A 21805-nucleotide genomic window follows, 5' to 3' on the forward strand; every position below is an offset into this window, starting at 1 on the left:
CGCCTCAGTTAATTTACACCATAGCTAAGTCGGCCTTATCAGGCTGAGCCGGCCTTGTGAGGAACAAAGTATCAAGCCCCTACCTACTGATTCAATCTTCTAACTACTATTAATCATTCAACTACTAAAATTCCTTAATCCCTTCTCTCAGTCCCCCCTTTTCTAAAAAGTTAGTAAATTCTTTTACTCTATACTAAACCCTATACTAATTTTCTTTATATTATCCCATTCTTCTCCAGGTCCTTTATAAGATTTCTGCCTGTTTCAATTTGTTGTCGGTGCTGATAGTCATACCTCAAGTGCCTTATTTGTTTTATCATTCGCCAATTTAAAACATACAGTATTGCAGATAAAGCAATACTAATAAAAACTAGAATTAGGAGAACAACAATAGGGTGACATAAGGTATTAAGAATACCTGTAGCAGTGGGCGACCATCCAAACCCCTGCTTCGAATCCCAACCACATATTTCTCAACCTTCCTGAGTTGTTTCCCCAATGCAACCATGTAGGAGGTCATGATTTCATCCCCGACTTGTGTGGACATCCCTTTCTGTATTCTATAGGGTCGTCCATACAAGATTTCAAAAGGGGTCAGTCCTTCCTTTGCTCTTGGCCTAGTTCGTATGCGCAAAAGAGCCAAAGGAAGAGACTAAGGCCAGGCCAAGTTAGTTTCCTATCCCAATTTCACAATCTGCTGTTTAATTAAGTGGTTCATTTTTTTCTACTTGGCCACTCGACTGAGGGCGATATGGGGTATGAAGCTGCCAATCTATGCCTAAATGGCGGCTAATTTGTTGTACTACTTTGGAGATGAAATGTGGTCCTCTGTCAGAAGATATGGTTGCTGGAACCCCAAAACATGGTATTATTTCTTGTATTAATGTTACCTCCCGAGCCTTGGCTGTCCTGGTAGGGAATGCCTCTGGCCAACTTGAAAAGGTGTCAGTTAATACCAATAAATATCGATACCCCCCTTTTCTTGGGAGTTCTGAAAAATCGATCTGCCATTGTTGCCCAGGCCCGTTGCCTTTTCCAATTTGGCCCATTTCTGGTTTGGGGGTATTCTTAGGATTCGTCTGGAGACAGAGATCGCACTGCTGTGTCACTTGCCTTACAGTAGTGTATAGATTCCTAGCTACGATTTCTTTGATTAGTTGTTTATATAGGGCCTCCGCTTTCTGTGCCGAGGTATTTAGGGGCAAAGGCCTTAATTCTATTATCTCCTGACGAGTGGTAATAGCGTATCCCGCGTATCTTTTACCACTCAGGACATAGCTGCTTCCATCTGTGAACCAGTTTTCTCCGTCTTCTATGGGGCTGTCTTTCAAATCTGGTCGGCTTGCGTATGTTGCTTCAATGGTTTCTAAGCAGTCATGATGCACTGGTTCTCCTGTGTTTCCCTCTAGGAAGGAAGCTGGGTTGGCAATGTTAGTGACTGTTATTTCTACATCATCCTGTTCTACCAATATAGCCTGATATCTTAGAAATCTTTGTTGAGAAAGCCAATGTCCACCCTTCGCTTCCGGTACTGCAGATACTGTATGGGACACCAGCACAGTCATTTTCTGACCCAGAGTGAATTTTCGGGCTTCTTGTATGTTTAGTATTACAGCTGCGACTGCCCGCAAGCATCCAGGCCAGCCCTTCGCAGTTGTATCCAACTGTTTGGAAAAGTAGGTAACTGCTCGTCGATCGGGACCCAAATTCTGTGCTAGTATCCCCAGAGCAACCCCTTGTTTTTTATGGGAAAAGAGAAGAAATGGCTTACTCACATCTGGGAGCCCCAAGGCTGGAGCTGACATCAAGGCTTGCTTTAGTTTCTCAAAGGCTCGTACGGCCTGGTTGTTCCATTCAAGGTGTCCCTGGCTGGTAGTTATTAGGGCATATAATGGTTTAACAAGCAGTCCATAATTATAAATCCACAGCCGACACCACCCAGTCATTCCCAAGAAAGTCCGTAACTCTTTCACTGTTCAAGGTCTCGGGGTTTGGCAGATTGCCTCTTTACGGGCTTGTCCCAAAGTTCTTTCCCCAGCACTGATTTCATAGCCTAAATAAATCACTTTGCGCTGTATTACTTGGGCTTTCTTCTTAGACACCCGGTACCCTTGGAGCCCCAAGAAATTTAATAGACTCACCGTCCAGGTGACACAATCGTTCTCTGTTTTGGTGGCAATCAGGATATCGTCCACGTATTGTAGCAGTTTTCCCTTTTCAGACAGGATTTCCCATGATTCCAAGTCCTTTGCAAGCTGATTGCCAAAAATGGTAGGGCTATTTTTGAATCCTTGTGGCAACACCGTCCAGGTGAGTTGAGTCTTGCGACCAGTTTGGGGGTTTTCCCATTCGAATGCAAACAATCTTTGGCTGGATTCATGGAGAGGGAGGCAAAAGAAGGCATCTTTCAAGTCTATAACAGTAAACCAGGCTAATTCAGGTGTTAGTGTAGTCAACAGAGTATATGGATTTGCCACCACGGGGTAGAGATCCTCAGTTACCTTGTTTACAGCCCGTAGATCCTGGACTACACGATACGACTCGTCAGGTTTACGAACTGGTAATATGGGTGTGTTAAAATTAGACTCACATTCTTTTAATAGTCCGAATTGTAAAAATTTTTCAATTATCGGCCGAATCCCTTCTCAATCTTCTCTCTTTAGGGGATATTGCTTAATCCTTACTGGTTGTTGGTTTCCCTTTTTAAGTTTAACTTCAATAGGTAATGCATTCTTTGCTCTTCCTGGTACATCGGTAGCCCATACCCCAGGGTATACCTGATTTAAGACTTCCTCCCTAATTTCTCCTTTTATGGAAGGACTGGTTAAGAATAAACTTAGGATTTGAATGTATTCTTGATCTTTTACTTTCAGAGAAATTTCTCCTTTTTCGAATATAATTTTTGCACCTAATTGTTCTAGCAAGTCTCTTCCCCATAGGGCCTTTGGAGAGTCGGGCATATATAGAAATCTGTGAATTCCCCATTGTTTTCCCAGTTTATATTTCAAAGGTTTACAGAAATACGCCTTTTCACTTTGGCCAGTTGCCCCCTTTACCATGATGTAATCGTTCTCCAGGGGCATCAAGTCTTGATTCAGTTTATTGGACATTCCCTTTTCCAATGACCAAATTCCTTGCACAGTGCACATTGATCCTTGCCTAATCGAGATGGTTCTCGTCTAGGCCTCCTTTCTTCCTCTTCCCTGACAGCTGCTATTATTCTCCTTCGTACCTGTTTGTATGCTTCTTCCCTGTTACTAAATACTCTCCATGCTTCATCTAGCAACACCTCCAAATTTCTACTTTCTGTAGTACGTAGCTTCTGGAGCTTGCGCCTAATGTCCCCTGTGGACTGACCCAAAAACAGAGAGACTAGTTGTTGTATTCCTACCTCGGATCCAGGATCCAGCGGTGTGTTACGGCGCATTGCATCCCTCAGTCGATCCAGGAATTCAGATGGGGACTCGGAGGGACCTTGCTTAATTGCATATAGAGCCGACCAGTTTATGGTTTTGGGTATAGCCTTTTCCATTCCTCTCGAAATCCACTCCTGATACCCCTGTAGTTTTACCATTTCTGCAGATCTGTTCGCATCCCATTTTGGATCTTGTAGAGGGAAATATTCCTTAACATCCCCTCCTGTAGTCCTATAGTATTCATCAGCCAAACTCCCTGCTGTTTTTAAAATCAATTGCTTTTCTGTTTCAGTCATATAGTCTAATAATAATTGTATGTCCTTCCAATCAGGGTTATGTTGTTTCACAATAAACTGAAAATGTTTAGCTACACCGATTGGATCGCTCCTATAATCTTTTGCAACCCTTTTCCATTCCCCTAAATCAGTAGTGGAAAAAGGTACCTTGATTAGCATCGTCCCGCCATCAGGCGCCACCGCCTCTCGAAGAGGTGCCTGTAAGGCTACTGGGGCAGTTTTCTTTCTGGTGCGGGAAGATACAGGGCTGTCCGGGGGGGTGGAAGTTTCGTCCGAGTCCGCATCCTGTTCCTGTGGTCGAGGGAGAGGCTTAAACAGGTCAGTTAGATCTGGTTCCGGCACCTGGTGAATTTTGTTTGCTTTCAAACACCTCTGTCCAATACTGCATGCCGAGCAACACCACTTCAGTTTACCTTTAAATTCTTTATTTTCTCGCTCAAGTGCGAGTACCATAGGGTCCTGTGGTGGTGCCAGTCCACAGTCCCTTTGCCACTCCAGATGGTTTCGGAGGGTGAAAAACATATCTGCATATGAAACTTCATCCCACTTCCCTTCTCTCCTTAGAAATAGCATCAATTGTAGGAGAGTATTGTAGTCTATTGATCCATTAAGTGGCCATTTAGCCTCACTTTCCAATTTATACAATGGCCACCATTGATTACAATATTTAATAAGAATTTTTCTATTTTCCGTCCCTCCGATCCCAACGATATCTCTCCAATGAGCAAGCACACAGCCCAAGGGGCTTTTCTTCAAGACTCCCTTTTGAGTGTTACCCATTTCGTATCTTCCCTTTATTGATCTTTTCTTTTAACCTTTAATAAGATGCCGGGACTGGTTTTCCTTCCCGCACTGTCTTAGTGACTTTATCGGAGGTTTTCTTATCATAGAACCCTCTAGATATACAATACTGCTTTCTCACAAAATTCTACAATGTTTTCGTACACAAAAGACAAAGGCTCGATCCTATCATTCACTTCGTTCGTCTCCGGCTGCTCTCCTTGCGGAGATTATGGAACCGCGGATCAGAACTCCACACTCGCTTCGCAGCTGTGCTGCGTCTCACTCATACAACACAGACACTCAGTCACACAATAAATTGTTGCAACAGATAATATATGGCCATGCCACGTACAACTCCTCAGACTAGTTGTACTCCCACCCAGCAGCTGCAACCGTAAATTGCAAGGAGGTCCGCTTACCCTTCTCCTGCTTCTTATATACCAGTCATTAGCAGGTCCGTCCTGGCTCCCAACACTGGGATACAGCAGAAACCTCGGATTCACTCGATCTACTCCCAAGATCGCTAGCGGCCGCTCTATCGGTCAGCGAATCCCCCCTATTACCGTGCAGGGTACCCTCCTACCATACGGGGACTATGCTGCACGCCAGACGTCTCTGTGCGATTTACCAGCAGCCCCAGCCATGCGTACGACTTACAGGCCCCTCTCCTAAAACATACCTTTCCTTTCCGCGGACTCAGGAGGTTCTTGTCTACTCCCACGGTGAGCGGCTGGCAGCGGAGTCCCCTCCGAGGAAATGCTCGGGGCGCGCCCAGGGGCGTCCGCTCCCCAGCCGATCCTGCGGTGAAGCAGAGAGTCTCCTGCCTGGCTCGCCAAAACTGACTTGCGGAAACTGGACTCCACAATCTATGAGATTGTAAAGTAGGTATGTTTATTCAGCGCTGGGCAGCACGGGGGGTAGTCCCACCAAAATCGTGCGCGCCTCAATGCGGCACTCACCATAAATATACAGTAAAATATTACATATTCATAAAGTTTTGTAATATGCCTATACATATGCATGACCTGTCCCCGCTTTGTATTAAAATGAGTTCCAAGAAGTCATTTCCATAGACCCCTCCCATCTGCGCTTGCGCATTGCCTCCTAGTGGTGGTCGTCGGGGGTCGTGGGGATGAAGGCTGATAGTTCCTCTTCGTCACCGCTAGTAACCTTTTGTTCTTGCGCAGGCTCAGTTGTCTTCTTACTTTTGTCCATACCGCAGGGTCAGTTTTAGCTGGCTTCTTGAGACAAGTTTTTAGTCTTTATCAGGAGCTGTCCTTGTGAGGCGCCTCAGTTAATTTACACCATAGCTAAGTCGGCCTTATCAGGCTGAGCCGGCCTTGTGAGGAACAAAGTATCAAGCCCCTACCTACTGATTCAATCTTCTAACTACTATTAATCATTCAACTACTAAAATTCCTTAATCCCTTGTCTCATTATCTTGGCCGAAACTCCCAACTCCACGATTCTTCTCCACATCTCCCCCTTTTTTGTTTATCACCATCCCATTGGTAAGTAGGGTCACCATGATGCGAGCTTCCATTTTGCGCACGTTGCGGATCGCAGACCGAAGGACCTGCAGGAACACTAGGAACAAAATAAACATTCCTGCCCCTATGCCAATAAACACCCATGTGCGTAGATTGAGGCCATTAAAACCAATTTTTTGGATTTATCCAAGACAAGTCTTGCTGTAACCTGTCAAACACACTTTGGCTAGTCAGTTCCTGTAATCTGTGAATCTGATCCTGCAGCTGATCGTGTAAGGACTGAATATTTTGCTGCAATGACAAATCGAATGCTCCCATCAAATGTCGCTTAATAAAAGACCAATCACGTTGTGATGAATTCCATGGTAAGGGGGTTACACATAAAGATTTGTGTACGTGTTCCCAATCACACGGCAGACTAACTCTCGTTTTTAACGCTTCCTGCCGATCCCCCAACCACATCACAGTAGCCTCTAGGGCTTGTAGCCGACATAATACCTCCTCATCAACTTTCTCTTGAATTTGGAATTCTTTAGTAACATTGGTTAATGCCTCACTTACCTCATGTGCAGTTTTTACAGATTGTGTCAAGGAAGTGATAGCTGCAGTGGCACTTGCTAAAATAATAACTGCAGAAATAATTGCAAAAATTAACCAACCTAAGAATCGTTTTGCTCTTTTTTTTGACTTATCTATATCTTCTGCTAGAATTCTAACAAATCTACCCAAACCATCCTCCCCTTCCCACTGTCTGGTTAAATTAACTGGCAGCTCAGGGCTCAGCCCCAGTCCCTGCCAAGACCCTTGCTGTGACTCGCCGGCCCTGTGTTTCCCTGCTGTAGGACAGGGTGAACAGTTCGTTCCCTGGACAGTTCCTGGCGAAGGCTGCTTGCCACCTTTGGGATGTGTGGGGTCATCCACAGTGGGAATTGATTCCCTGTCACATAGGGTGCTGGGGAGGGCTTGGAAGAGGGACTTTCTTTCATCTCGGTGTCTGGGCACACTGGAGTCTCCTTCACAGTTGCAGTTCCTACAAAACTAGAAAATACAGGTATTTTTGATTGAAATATATATTCTGATTGAAATGTAACAGGAAGGGGAGATAGTGTGTTAAAGCAGGCCCCATTTTACTCCAAAAGTCTACTGTTTTCCCCAAGAGTAATTTTCTCACCAAAACACACACAAGTGCTGAAAGATACAAAATTTCAATATGTACATAGAGGGTGCTTTTTCTCCATAAGATAGAATCACATTTGATGTGCTTCAATCTTCCATTCCAAGAGCGGGGCTGAGCAGCAGCAGGGCCATTTTAGCAAGCTATCCACCCGCAGAGTGCTGCTGCTGTCATGGGGTCCCAGGGAGAGCCATGTCATGGGATCCCAAGGAGGCTGACACTTCCTCAGCCCTGGGAGAGGTGAGGCTAGAGCAGCTGGGGAGGCTGCGGCAGCCCGGGACGTGCCCTGCCAGGCCATACAGTACCTCCGCTGGGTGCCCTCCCGCCGGGGTTGCTGACCAAAGGATAGGGCTGGGGCAAAGGCGGCTGCACTGGCTGAGGAGGAGGGAATGTGTCTGACACCCCGTTGAGGAAGTGGCCGCGGCTGCAAGAGAAAACAAGGATGCGGCAGCTCCCGCAGCCCCGAGCGCGGGTCCATCTTCGCTCCCGGCGGTACCCTGGGCCGGCAGAGCCTTGCCGCCTGAGGGCAGCCTTTCCGCCTCGGCTCCCGGCGACAGCGCCCCCCTCCCCTGCAGGTAGGAGCCGCTGGGTGGTTGGAGGAGTGTTCCTCCCAGTGGCCCACGGGAAGCGGTGAGTAGAGGTGCTCGGCCGTCAGCCTCGGGGCTGCCGGCTTCACTCCCATTGCCTGTTTGTCCCGCAACGGCTCCTTCTTCGCAAACACGACTGAGGGGGCGGGTGATGGCACCGGGCGCGACCGTCTTCACGGGGCGGGTGGGGAGAGGGGATGGGCCAGACCGGGCCGAGTCCACCTGGGTCTGGTCAGGCAGCCCTGCCCCTGATGGAGGCCCTGCTCTGGGGAGCGGGAGGCGGGAAAATGCTGTTATTACTGGCTCCTGCAGGAGGGCCCTGCTGCAGTGAGGGTTTGTGGTGTTATCTGGGCGGGGGATGAGGAGTATGAGGTAACTGGGAAAAAAAATAATGAACGCCCGTTGGGTCACTGGAAATCAGAAATGTTTAGTAATGTGTTGAAGGAAAGGGTGAGTGATGCTGCAAAATGGGAGCGTGATAAGGAGAAATGTCCAACTGATGAAACTCATGTCAGGGAGTGAGCAGCAAGCTAAAAATAAATGAACAGTGAGCAAATAAATCAGCTTGAGAGCAAGCATGAAGCACTTATATATTACAGTGTGTATTGGGTTTGCGTGGCAAGGTTTTTGTAGTGGGGAGGCTACAGGGGTGGCTTCTGTGAGAAGCTGCTAGAAGCTTCCCCCATGTCCGATAGAGCCAGTGCCAGCCGGCTCCAAGATGGACCCGCCGCTGGCCAAGGCTGAGCCAATCAGCAACGGTGGTAGCACCTGTGTGATAACATATTTAAGAAAGGGTAAAAACCTGCTGTGAAAACAGCAGCCGGAAGAGAGAGGAGTGAGAATATGTGAGAGAAACAACTCTGCCGACACCAAGGTCATTGAAGAAGGAGGGGGAGGAGGTGCTCCAGGCACCGGAGCAGAGATTCCCCTGCAGCCCGTGGTGAAGAACATGGTGAGGCAGGCTGTCCCCCTGCAGCCCATGGAGGACCCCACGCTGGAGCAGGTGGATGTGCCCGAAGGAGGCTGTGACCCCATCGAAAGCCCGTGCTGGAGCAGGGTCCTGGCAGGACCTGTGGCCCCCGTGGAGAGAGAGAGGAGCCCACACTGGAGCAGGTTTGCTGGCAAGACTTGTGACCCCGTGGGGGACCCACGCTGGAGCAGTCTGTTCCTGAAGGCCTGCACCCCGTGGAAAGGACACATGGAAAAGCCCCATGCTGGAGCAGTTCGTGAAGAACTGCAGCCCATGGGAAGCACCCACATTGGAGAAGTTTGTGGAGGACTGTCTCCCGTGGGAGGGGCCCCACGCTGGAGCAGGGGAAGACAGTGAGGAGGAAGGAGCGGCAGAGACAACGTGTGATGAACTGACCGCAATCCCCATTCCCCGTCCCCCTGTGCCGCTCAGGGGGAGGAGGTAGAGAAATCGGGAGTGAAGTTGAGCCCGGGAGGAAGGGAGGGGTGGGGGGAAGGTTTCCCACTGACTTTGGGACGGTGTTCTTCAGAACAGATAAGGGATGCCAGGTGTCCTGAATAGACAAAACCTAATATGCACAACGTCTCTTCCTTTCAAAATGCAAGGAGACAGTGCAAGGAATCTTTCAGCTCCAGTGCTACATAGAGGTAAGCTGTGAGGTGCTAAAAGCTTTTGTAAAGCAGTAGGACTTGAGGCGCTGTAGTATGACAATCCAGTCATACTCGGGAAGCAACTCCTAGGCTGGGGATGGAGGAGGAACTGACAGGAATTGCAATTGTGGTTGGAGATAGCTAGCAAAAACACAGGCAATAATCGCAGGAAATGTTGGACCAAAATATGTACCAAGGAAATAAGCATACAGTTACATAAATATTTTAACATAAAGTAAAAAAATATATAGTCTAGCAATTTTTAAAAATACTTTAAAATCCTTATCTTAAGCAACAGATTCAGTAAAATGACCAGTCATCATGGAATGCACCACCAACAGCTGTCCTTCCCCCGCTCTCCCAGACAGTCTTCCTTTTTTTTCCCTGCTGGGTTAAGATAATGGAGTAAGTGAGAAAAGAAAAAGAACATCTCTTGAGACCTCAGCCATGTAGAAGTCAGTGCAGTTTTTCTTAGCTAAACCTAGTGTAACTGAGAGCAGAATTAGACTGTAGAATGCTAGAGCTAAAAGGTATGCCACTGCTGACCACCGAGTGTAAAGTTCTGCTTTTAATAATACTAGTTCAGATTTCAAAAGTGACTCTACAAATTTCAGAGGAATTAATCTCAGTTTAAAACAATGTCTTAATGTTGTTTAGAAACTGATTTTTCTTATTTTTGGTAGAGTTGCATGAACAGTTGATTTCTTAATTTAGACTGGAAAACTAAGGTTAGAAACTGGCTATAAACACAAATATTTTTTTCAATGCTTTTAAAAAATACAGTACAGCAAAATTTGAACTAAAAATCCTTTTTGGAGGTTAGGGGTTTTTTTTTGAAATAACACAGAAAAGCAAGCTAGCCAGTATCCTAAGCAGCTGTCTATGGATAAGTTCCCACCCTGATAAACTCAGCCCAAATTTGATAACTTGACTTGAGACAACTATGTAAAAACAAAACAAAGATTTTGGCAAGGTGAAAATCTCCGGTATCTGAAATATGAAGAATGTAAGTAAAGGAAATGACATTAATACAGTATCTCTAAGCTAAAGTGTTAAATTTTACTGCATTTCAAAGCATACATATAAATTCCGTAGTATTTTGCTCAAAAGTTAGTAAAGCAAATAGAAGGATTTTTAAGTAAGGATTATTTATGTAAATTAGCTAATGGGATAAACTGTCTTTTGAATCAGTGGAACATCTTGTAGATTTACAAGAATTATGTCTTAATTAAAATGATGAGTGTCAAGAGAAAGAATGCTATTCTGAGTAATTCTGACTCTGAGACTGTCCATATATGAACAAAGTAGATGGCAAGGGAGGTATTAAGTGAATATTCTATGTTTCACCATTGCCCCAATAAGCAATGCAGAAGTCAGTGGCCAAGAATTTTCAGTAAGCATAGATCTTAAATATTGTGCAATGTATTTATCTTAATATTATTATTGGCATAGTTGTGAAGCCAAACATGCAGCCTATTTTTTTTAAAAAAAAAACACGTTAACCTGTTCAACCCCTAAACTAATATACTGTTGTTGTGGTTTAACCTGGCAGGCAGCCAAACACCACACAGCCGCTCGCTCACTCCCCCCCCCCCCCACACACACAGTGGGATGGGGGAGAGAATCGGAAAAAAAAAAAGTAAAATTCGTGGATTGAGATAAAGACAGTTTAATAGAACAGAAAAGGAAGGGAAAATAAAATAATAATAATAATAATCATAGATTCATAGAATAGTTTGGGTTGGAAGGGACCTTTAAAGGTCATCTAGTCCACCCCCCCTGCCGTGGGCAGGGACATCTTCAACTAGATCAGGTTGCTCAGAGCCCCGTCCAACCTGACCTTGAATGTTTCCAGGGATGGGGCATCTACCACCTCTCTTGTCAACCTGTTCCAGTGTTTCACCACCCTCATTGTAAAAAATTTCTTCCTTATAGCTAGTCTACATCTACCCTCTTTTAGTTTAAAACCATTACCCCTTGTCCTGTCGCAACAGGTTTGTCCCCATCTTTCTTATAAGCCCCCTTTAAGTACTGAAAGGCTGCAATAAGGTCTCCCCGAAGCCTTCTCTTCTCCAGGCTGAATAACCCCAACTCTCTCAGCCTTTCTTCATAGGAGAGGCGATCCACCCCCCTGATCATTTTTGTGGCCCTCCTCTAGACCCGCTCCAACAGGTCCATGTCTTTCTTGTGCTGAGGTTATAATGATGATAGAATATACAAAATGAGTGATGCACAATGCAGTTGCTCACCACTCGCCGACCGATGCCCAGCCAGTCCCCGAGCAGCGGTCGCTGCCCCCTGGACAACTCCCCCTAGTTTATATACTGAGCATGACGTCATATGGTATGGAATACCCTGTTGGCCAGTTGGGTTAGCTGTCCTGCCTATGCTCCCTCCCAGCTTCCTGTGCACCTGGCAGAGCATGGGAAGCTGAAAAGGCCTTGACTTCATGTAAACACTGCTTAGCAACAACTAAAACATCAGTGTGTTATCAACATTATTCTCAAACTAAATCCAAAACACAGCACTATACCAGCTACTAGGAAGAAAATTAACTCTATCCCAGCCAAAACCAGGACAACTGCCTAAAAACAAAAGACTAAATTTTGCTTTGGGCTGTGTTTTTGCAATCCAAATGAAGGCCAATAGAATTATATGTAAAGTTTTAAGTCAGGCTGCTGACTACTTAATCCAAGCCTTTGCCCTGCCATCCAGGCATATGTTTAGAAAAATATTTCTTAATATCTGTGTCTGACTGATCTACAAAGAAAGACACCATTAGAGTCCAATTTTTCCTCATTTTCAGGGTTGACCCCTCCAAACATTCTCACTTGTTTAACCAATCGGGCATAGTATTCAGAAGGATGTTCAGCATTTCCTTGCTGGCATTCTCGGACCTTAGCCCAATTTACAGTCTTCCTTCCTGCCAGTTCTAAAGATTTTAACAATTCCCCTCTCACTCTTTGCAGCATATCTCTATCGGCTGGTAACTTTGGGGGACTGACCTGGGTCATTGGCTGGCCATGGGGTTCTGCCCTGTGGCCATCTGTGGTTTGTTTCCCAGATTTTAATTTTTTTCATCAGGAGTAAGGACAGTCTCAAATAGTTGCTGCATGTCAGCCCACATCGGGTTATAAATGCAGAAGATGCCACATATAGGTTGTAGCACCTTCTCCGGATCATCTCGCAGTCTGGGCACTTGTTGTTGCCCCAAAACCAAATCAGCGGGTGTAAATGGCATGTCGACTGTTCCCACAGAAAACTGGCTGGGTTCCAGTCCTGGCCCTATAATTTTTGTTGGAGAGGTGCTTACAAACCAGAAGCAGTAGCAATAGCTGGAGCAGAAACCATAGTAAAAGCAGAAAAAAAAAAAAAAGAGCAGTAGGATAGGCAGGTAGAGCTGAATGTGGAACATCCCTGATTTTCCCATTCATCTGGAGATGTTCTTTAATTTCCGACCTGAAGGGGAAACTTTTCTCTGACATTTATAAATTCTGGAATGTAAAGAGCTCTTGTTTTTCCCATTAGTTCAGAGATTTTTTTACTTATTCTCTGCTCCGGCGGGAATTTTTTTTGATACCTGATATACCAACAGTCCAGTAATTATCATAGATATACCACTAGTCCATTTCTGATGGAAACCAATCCTCCAATTGTTGGCATAAATAGCTGAGTTTAATATCATTAAAAGAACCAGACTGTGGCCATGTTTGGTACGCATCACCACAGGTGGTCACTTCTGGCCAATTTTCCTGACAGAGTTCTACGGCTCGGGCTTTTGACAAGCCAGCTGTCCTATCAATAAATTTCCAGTGTTGCAACAATTCATCGACTGGTGACCTCGTCACTATACTTTGTCCGCCTCCCATTATTACAAAAAAATCACCTCCTTACTGCCAAATAAGATCCAAGGTTCAGTACCCCCGTGCCTGAGTAGCTCAAGGTGAACTCAACCACAAGCCGGCAGTGCAGATCGTCGAGGTCCGGGTGGTAGTGAGATGTTGGATCAGGCGAGTCGGCTAAGTCCGACCTGGGTCACCAAAACTGTCACGAAAATTTCGCAACTGGCCCGTGCCGACTGAGGAGAGAGGCTATGACGCAAAGTATAGAATTACAAGAGTAATTCTTTTATTCATGCGCATGAGGTGTCCCATTCAAATTGGGGCACCTCAAATGCAGTTTTACACATGGTTCTTATACCTTCCAAGCATTCAGGTACAATATGATTTGACCAATTACTACTTAACACACACTCTACTGTTTTACAAAAGGGTAGAAGGAGAGCTTTGGCAAAGGGGTAGAAGGGGAGGTTTAGGTGTCCCCGAGAAGACAGAGCTTCGACTTTATCCCCTCAAAACTTGGGCACATATAAAAGATGACTTGTCTTCACACACAGAGATGCCTCCGGAGCACAATCCAAGTTTTCAGAAGTCTCAAACCTAGCCTACTCTCATTTGGCTATACAAAGGACTGTTAATTTTGATTCCCCTTAATTTTCCCCTTTCTTTATATTATAAGCACAAACTAAAATAATATAGGTTTTGCTGCTGATCTGATGGCCAGCCAGGAGACACCATAGGAGAGAAGGCCATATAAAAGTGAAATTTTGAAATGAGGATCTCTTACATCTTGTGGTGGAGCTGTGTTGTGTCTCCCACCAGTTCCAGTTTAGTCGCTTATGCCAGTGTACAGCAATCCCACTTTTGACACTGAACTGTTGGGGATTTCTTATGGCACCGCCTTGAGGTGAATTAAACACACGTTTGTTCTTAAATATAAAGAAAAAAATTAATAAACAATGCATTGGGCAGAGTCCTACTGCCATAAGCGTTTCTACAAGGAATCTGCAAAGATGCCTGACAAGCCGATTTCTTATATACACTTGCACCAGCACCAATCCCGTGAGCGGTTGAATGGGGTGCTTCAGCTCGGCCTTAGGTCCATCCCCCAGCTCAGCTCTGCTGCTCAAAGACGGCCCCTGAGCTCTCGAATTCCAGGATGGCTACAAGACAATGCTGTGGCTGTTTCTTATCACCAAGGGAAACTTCAGTCCCTTAGAGGGAGTCCTTCTGTCTCTGGTATTCCTGCTTCCAGCCAGTTTAACCCTTTCTTGTAGTTGGGCCTTTTTGCCCTCCATGCCAGATCATTCCTTGGTCAAAAATTGCCACTGCTGAGCTGTTACAATTTGAATTTGCCCTTCATATAATATTCCACGGTTTATAACATTTTCTTTTTTTTTAACCTTCTTTTTAATACTCTTTCTATAACAGAGACTGTTCACAGGAAAGGAATATAGTTTTTTCCTGAATCATTACAAGTAGCTTAGGACTCAGTAATGTGAGCAAAATATTTCCTCCAATGTACATTAATTCACATTCTTTAGTGCTAAATGTCATCTGCCATTATGTTTTCTGTATATCTAGTTTTGATGTGGCCTTCTGAAGTTCCGGCCAATTTTCTGTAATTCTTTTTAAACAAAGTAATTTCATCATCAGTAAATTCTGACACTTCCAAGTCCTTTTTCCTGTCTTTTAATGGATTTCACTAACGTGAAAATCTTCTTAGCACTAACATTACACAGTTTTACCTCCTTGACTGTAATTTATGTCTTCTTCTCATTGCTTCTTCTAAGGGGTATTCTCAAAATCAACTTTTGGACAATCAACTGTCCTAAGATGGATAATTTCTTACCAATAAATTGACATAAAATCACTTTGGTTAGAGTCACACGAGTAGATTAAGCTATGGGTTTTCATGCTACTTTGATCAATGCTCTCAAAGTGTATTTTGAAGTATTTCTCTAAGGATCTTTACGAACTCGGTGCAAGGAACAAAGATTGCCCACCAGGAAAGTGTCTGTGTGTGCAGTTTTACCCACAGTGTCAGGCTGGAAGAAAGGGTCCAGCCATGCTGGTTTGTGGGGAGGACCGGCGCTCTCGGGGGTCCTGTGGGTACAAGGAGAGCCCAGAGCCTTAGGGACAGGGCTGAGCTTGGCACTGCAGAGAGGGGACTGCTCGCCCGTGGCACCGATGATCGATGTGGAAAGGGATCCTGGAGGAATGGGATGCTGGCCTCTGCATATTCATGCCCTAAGGGACCCCCCCACTGTCGCTGCAGCAGGGTTCAGCTTTCTGGAGCTCCAGAGGGGCCACAGGTACAGCGGGAGTACACTGGAAGCATTTTGCCAGGCCCAGGAAATCCGATGAGGCAATTGATTGTGTTGGTCATGCCAAGGGACACCTTACAGTATTTTCAGCATCCTCCCCTTAGTCATATTTATTCTCTTTACTCTCCCCCTTGTTTTCCAACCGTGCCTTTCTGATAATTGCATGCCATGAATTCTCAGCACAGTATGTTGCAGAGTCTGTGCTTTGAAAGAATGAACATCTAATGTGATTGTGTAGTCACCCCAAATATGAAGGGTACCAATATTGTTAAGTGAGGAAATGTCAACTTTCAATTTACTAAAAGTAACTGCTGAAACTTTATGGCCTTTCCTGGATTGTTGCTTTTAAGTGACTCTGCATTTGCTTACTGGTAAGAACATAAACAAGAAACATGCAATTCAGGAAGACATAGAGCATGGTTGTTTAATTATCAGGCAGGGTTACTCTGGAGATGGGTCAGTCAGATTGCTGAAATTGGCTCTCACCCCCTTTGACCCATGCCACCTCATTTGGTACTGGTGACATGACCTTCCTGTGTTGCGCCACGGGCCCAGAGATCTTCCTCTGCCTGTCACAATGTCCATAGAATCCTTGCGTTGGAAGGGACCTTTAAAGGTCATCTAGTCCACCCCACCCTGCTGTGGGCAGGGACATCTTCAACTAGATCAGCCCCTTTAAGTACTGAAAGGCTGCAATAAGGTCTCCCCGAAGCCTTCTCTTCTCCAGGCTGAATAACCCCAACTCTCTCAGCCTTTCTTCATAGGAGAGGTGTTCCAGCCCCCTGATCATTTTCGTGGCCCTCCTCTGGACCCGCTCTAACAGGTCCATGTCTTTCTTGTGCTGAGGGCTCCAGAGCTGGACGCAGTACTCCAGGTGGGGTCTCACCAGAGCAGAGTAGAGGGGCAGAATCACCTCCCTCGACCTGCTGGCCACGCTTCTTTTGATGCAGCCCAGGATACGGTTGGCCTTCTGGGCTGCTAGTGCACATTGTCGGCTCATGTCCAGCTTTTCATGCACCAGTACCCCCAAGTCCTTCTCGGCAGGGCTGCTCTCAATCCACTCATCCCCCAGCCTGTATTGATATCGGGGATTGCCCTGAACCAGGTGCAGGACCTTGCACTTGGCCTTGTTGAACCTCATGAGGTTCACACGGGCCCATTTCTTGAGCTTGTCCAGGTCCCACTGGATGGCATCCGGTCCCTCAGGCGTGTCGACCGCACCACTCAGCTTGGTGTCATCTGCAAACTTGCTGAGAGTGCACTCGATCCCACTATGTCATTGATGAAGATATTGAACTGTACTGGTCCCAGTACGGACCCCTGAGGGACACCACTCATCACCGATCTCCATCTGGACATTGAGCCGTTGACCACTACCCTCTGGATGCTACCATCCAACAATTCCTTACCCACTGGACAGTCCACTCATCAAATCCATATCTCTCCAAATTTAGAGAGAAGGATGTTGTGGGGGACCGTGTCAAAGGCCTTACAGAAGTCCAGATAGACGACATCTGTAGCCCTTCCCATGTCCACTGATGTAGTCACTCCATCATAGAAGGCCGCTAGGTTGGTCAGGCAGGACTTGCCCTTGGTGAAGCCATGCTGGCTGTCTCGAAGCACCTCCCTGTCCTCCATGTGCCTTAGCATAGCTTCCAGGAGGATCTGTTCCATGATCTTCCCAGGCACAGAGGTGAGACTGACTGGCCTGTAGTACCCCGGGTCTTCTTTTTTTCCCTTTTTAAAAATGGGGGTTATGTTTCCCCTTTTCCAGTCAGCGGGAACTTCACCAGACTGCCACGACTTCTTAAATATGATGGATAGTGGCTTAGCAACTTCATCCGCCAGTTCCGTCAGGACCCGTGGATGGATCTCATCGGTTCCCATGGACTTGTGCACCTTCAGGTTCCTTAGATGGTCTCGAACTTGATCTTCTCCTACAGTGGGCAGCTCTTCATTCTCCCAGTCCCTGCCTTTGCCTTCTGCGGCTTGGGTGGTGAGGCTTGAGCACTTGCCTGTGAAGACCGAGGCAAAAAAGTCATTGAGTACCTCCGCCTTCTCCGTATCCCAAGTAACGAGGTCTCCCGTTTCGTTCTGGAGAGGGCCCACATTTTCCCTAGTCTTCCTTTTATCCCCGACGTACCTATAGAAGCTTTTCTTGTTGCCCTTGATGTCCCGGCCAGATTTAATTCTATCAGGGCTTTAGCTTTCCTAACCTGATCCCTGGCTGCTCGGACAATTTCTCTGTATTCCTCCCAGGCTACCTGTCCTTGCTTCCACCCTCTGTAGGCTTCCTTTTTGTGTTTGAGTGTGTCCAGGAGCTCCTTGTTCATCCATGCAGGCCTCCTGGCGTTTTTGCCCGATTTCCTCTTTGTTGGGATGCATCACTCCTGAGCTTGGAGGAGGTGATCCTTGAATATTAACGAGCTTTCTTGGGCTCCTCTTCCCTCCAGGGCTTTGTCCCATGGTACTCTACCAAGCAGATCCCTGAAGAGGCCAAAGTCTGCTCTCCCGAAGCCCAGGGTAGAGAGCTTGCTGTGCGCCCTCCTCGGTGCCCTAAGGATCTTGAACTCCACCATTTCATGGTCACTGCAGCCAAGGCTGCCCTCGAGCTTCACATTCCCCACCAGCCCCTCCTTGTTGGTGAGAACAAGGTCCAGCATAGCACCTCTCCTCGTTGGCTCCTCTACCACTTGGAGAAGGAAGTTATCATTGACGCATTCCAGGAAACTCTCGGATTGCTTATGCCCTGCCGTGTTGTCCCTCCAACAGGTATCGGGGTGGTTGAAGTCCCCCATGAGGACCAGGGCTTGTGAATGTGAGGCTGCTCCTATCTGTCTATAGAGGACCTCATCCGCTCGGTCTTCCTGGTTGGGTGGCCTGTAGCAGACCCCCACCGTAATGTCACCTGTCCCTGCCCTCCCTTTAATCCTGACCCATAAGCTCTCGGTCAGCTCCTCATCCATCCCCAGGCGGAGCTCCATGCACTCCAGCTGGTCATTGACATAGAGGGCGACACCCCCTCCTCGTCTCCCCTGCCTGTCCTTCCTAAAGAGCCTGTATCCTTCCATTCCAACGCTCCAATCATAGGAGCCATCCCACCACGTCTCCATGATGCCAATAAGATCGTAGCCCTGCAGGCGTGCGCACGTCTCTAATGCCTCTTGTTTATTCCCCATGCTACGTGCGTTTGCATAGAGGCATTTAAGTTGGGCCCCCGATGAAGCTGTCTTACTGGCTGGGGTTCCTTTGTGCCGCTCTTCAGGCGTTCTCCTGCTGACCTGTGATCCTTCTCCAGGCTCTGGGCATCTATTGCTGGCACTGGCATCAAACTGGTAGGGGTGGGATGGACTGAGGTTCCCCTCCCCTGGCAACTTTAGTTTAAAGCCCTCTTCACCAGCTTGGCAAGCCTATGACCGAAGATGCTCTTCCCCTTCTCTGACAGATGGACCCCATCAGCCCCCAGTAGACCAGGTTTCTCAAAGCGAGTCCCATGGTCTAAGTAGCCGAACCCCTGTCTGTGGCACCAGTCCCGTAACCATTTGTTGACTCGCCAGATTTGACTGGCCCTTTCAAACCCCTTCCCTTTGACTGGGAGGATTGATGAAAAAACTACCTGTGCTCCAGAGTCCCTTACTGCCACTCCCAGGGCTCTGTAATCCTTCTTGATACTCCTCCTGGCCGTATCACTGGTGCCCAGGTGAAACAGCAGCAGCGGATAATAGTGGATTGTACGAGGCTTGGTAGCGTCTCGGTGACAAAAAGTTGCTGTTGCCTTGAGCAAAGAGTTCCTTCTCTGATGTTTTCTGTGCCTGGGGGGGGGTCTCACAACTTAACTGCTCTCATTAAAAGGGTTGTGAAAAACTGATCATAAATGTTGACTTAGGTGTCTTGAAGATGAGAAGTATGAATTTCAAACCAGTGTCCAGATTTACATGCAGCAGTATGTAACAGCAGCAGTAATGTGTGCATTTAAAAAAGGAAGAAAAAAAGGCCTGTGCCCCTGGAATTTGTCAGAATATACTGGTTTATTCTTCTGGTGATAGTCATTTGAACAGGATGTGCAGGAGGTTGGAACTGAATAATTCAAAAGAACTGAATAATACAAAATATCATGTTGAAAAGATTTAACAGATTTACAACCCCAAAGTCCAAAAGCAGTTCCCCTTCTGGTGGTAGTGGCTAGCTTTCCATTGCAACAAAAGAAATTGATCATTTCTTTGATCAATGTAACTAATCATTACATTTAACAATTACTTTAAATATAAAATATGGAGTCTTTGAAAATTTGATCTCTTTTCCTCTCCAACAATTCAAAGTGGCTTGAAATAACATTTCATATATTTGTATGTTTCTATTTCTTCTTAGAAATGGCTTCATGTTAAATATTTTATTAATCAGCAGAGCTAGAAAAATGCCTGCAGATAGTTAGATTATGGATCTGTCTAATAGCATTAATAGTACTAGTTTGTAGTTTTTGTTCTTCCAAATGCTTTGCAAATGGAAATAACCAATTCCTAAACTTGAACTGAGGTATCATGTTTTGGATAAAAGGGAACAGAGAGCTGAATGTTCCCAGATTAGTTTGATTTTGTTTTTTGCAAACCCAAGAAGCTGTCTTTTTGCACGATCACAATATGGCCTACTTGAACATGTTTTGTCTTGACTCAGATATGCAAGCATGCATGGAAAGCTCGTATTTCAGCCAGTGATCACTTGCACAGTGGCCTGTAGTAATTTTGCAAGTACTTAGAAGTGACCTTAATTTTTCCAACATTCTGGTTATTGTTTGGGACAGTAGCCAATAAACAGTATTAAGTGCTGAACAAAGGAGGATAGTTTTGTTGCTTTGAAGAGGCTGAATTCAAGGCTAGTAGACACAGAAAGTTGAGCAATGCCTCCAAACCAGCAAAGCAATTTGCAGGAAACTGAACACAGTCCTGTTCTTTCAAAGCCTGTTACAGTTTGTGTTGTTGCTCCTGCTGGTTGCTGGCTTGTAGAGTTGATCAGAAATGGTGCTTTCATCCCACAGGATTGTTGGCTATTGTAATTGTCTTCTGTTTCCCAAATTTGGATGAGGCCTCATAATAAGTTTCTAATCATGCGGATCTTTAAGCCACACTAAAAATAAATAAAAGAGAATGTGACGCAGCTAAGAATGAAGATGCTAATCGTGGGCCAGTGTGTGGTGGTTCAGAGGGCCAAAGTTCTGTCTGAGGTTGAAGAGCTGAAAGCTGGCTTTGGATCAAGAAAATGGAGTGGGTCTGAAGACACCTCATACAAACCAAGCAGAAGTGATAAAGAACTGCTTGGCATGAAGGAAGGAGAGAAGGCGGCAGTGAGAATCAAGAATAAGTTAGATGTTTGGCCACTCCAGATTTATACCTTCATACTTCATTGTCTGAGACATTTAAAAATCTCAAATGCAATGTGGTTTCTAAGTAAGAAATGTCACAGCCCTTGATTCAAGAAAGTAGTTTTCAGTGTAGAACAAAGGACAAAGTGAAAACATGCCTCTATCTCTTTCTCCCACAAAATGTTGTGCCTGCTTTCTTAACAGGGCTCCAAGAAAGCACAAAGCATGGCTGCCAGTCACTACATCCTGCAGAACAGTGTCAACAAGAAGTAACAGCAGTTACCTTTTCTCTGCATCTTTCCGTTCACCTGCCTGTAAGCCCAAACTTTATGAGAGAAGTTTATAGATTTGGTATTTAGAAGAAAAAGAGAAACCTGCATTTCATGAGAGATGTCAAGTGTAGAGTAATGTGTCTGTATTATCAGCTTTGAATTCCTGAGTTCTGTTTGTGGAGTGTGCAGTAACGTGTTAAGTGATAGTAAGCCACGGAGAGACTACAGCTAGCACTTGGGAGGGATTTAATTTATTGTTCAATGGAATGAATGCTATTGTGCAGCGACATCTAGTGCACTGAATCACACACAGTGGCTCTTTGACTCACAACAATACCTAGAGAGGTTTGCATATCAGACTGTTTCAGGGGAACGCAGAGAGGAAGTGTCTGAGGAAAATAGACTCCACTATATTTGCTAGCTCATGAACCACTTGCTTCTGATAGCGAACCACCAGATATCTTTTTTCAAAAGTGAAGTCTGTCTGTGCTAGAGTGGAAAAGACTTTTCCTCTAACTTGAATTCTGTTTTCTTGCAATAAGTGTTTCTCCCTTTCCTTCCATTGCTCAAGCTACAAAACTAGTAAATATTGTCAAAGGCAAGGCGCTAACTGCAATATGACTTGTTTAGAAGAACAAACACTAC

At 45.7% G+C, this 21805-nt stretch overlaps 1 protein-coding gene across 1 annotated transcript in view; it reads left to right on the plus strand.

The window, feature by feature from the left end:
* The window catches only part of LOC142075007 (E3 ubiquitin-protein ligase RBBP6-like), a 91713-nt gene extending 70552 nt beyond the window's left edge, over positions 1-21161 (plus strand). Inside the window, 2 exon segments of the mRNA XM_075135997.1 lie at positions 20671-20870; positions 21093-21161. Of these exon segments, the coding sequence (XP_074992098.1) occupies positions 20671-20870; positions 21093-21161 (269 nt within the window).
* Positions 21162-21805: the final 644 nt, after the last annotated feature.

This window comes from Calonectris borealis, chromosome W (assembly GCF_964195595.1).
Source record: "Calonectris borealis chromosome W, bCalBor7.hap1.2, whole genome shotgun sequence".
Taxonomy (NCBI): domain Eukaryota; kingdom Metazoa; phylum Chordata; class Aves; order Procellariiformes; family Procellariidae; genus Calonectris; species Calonectris borealis.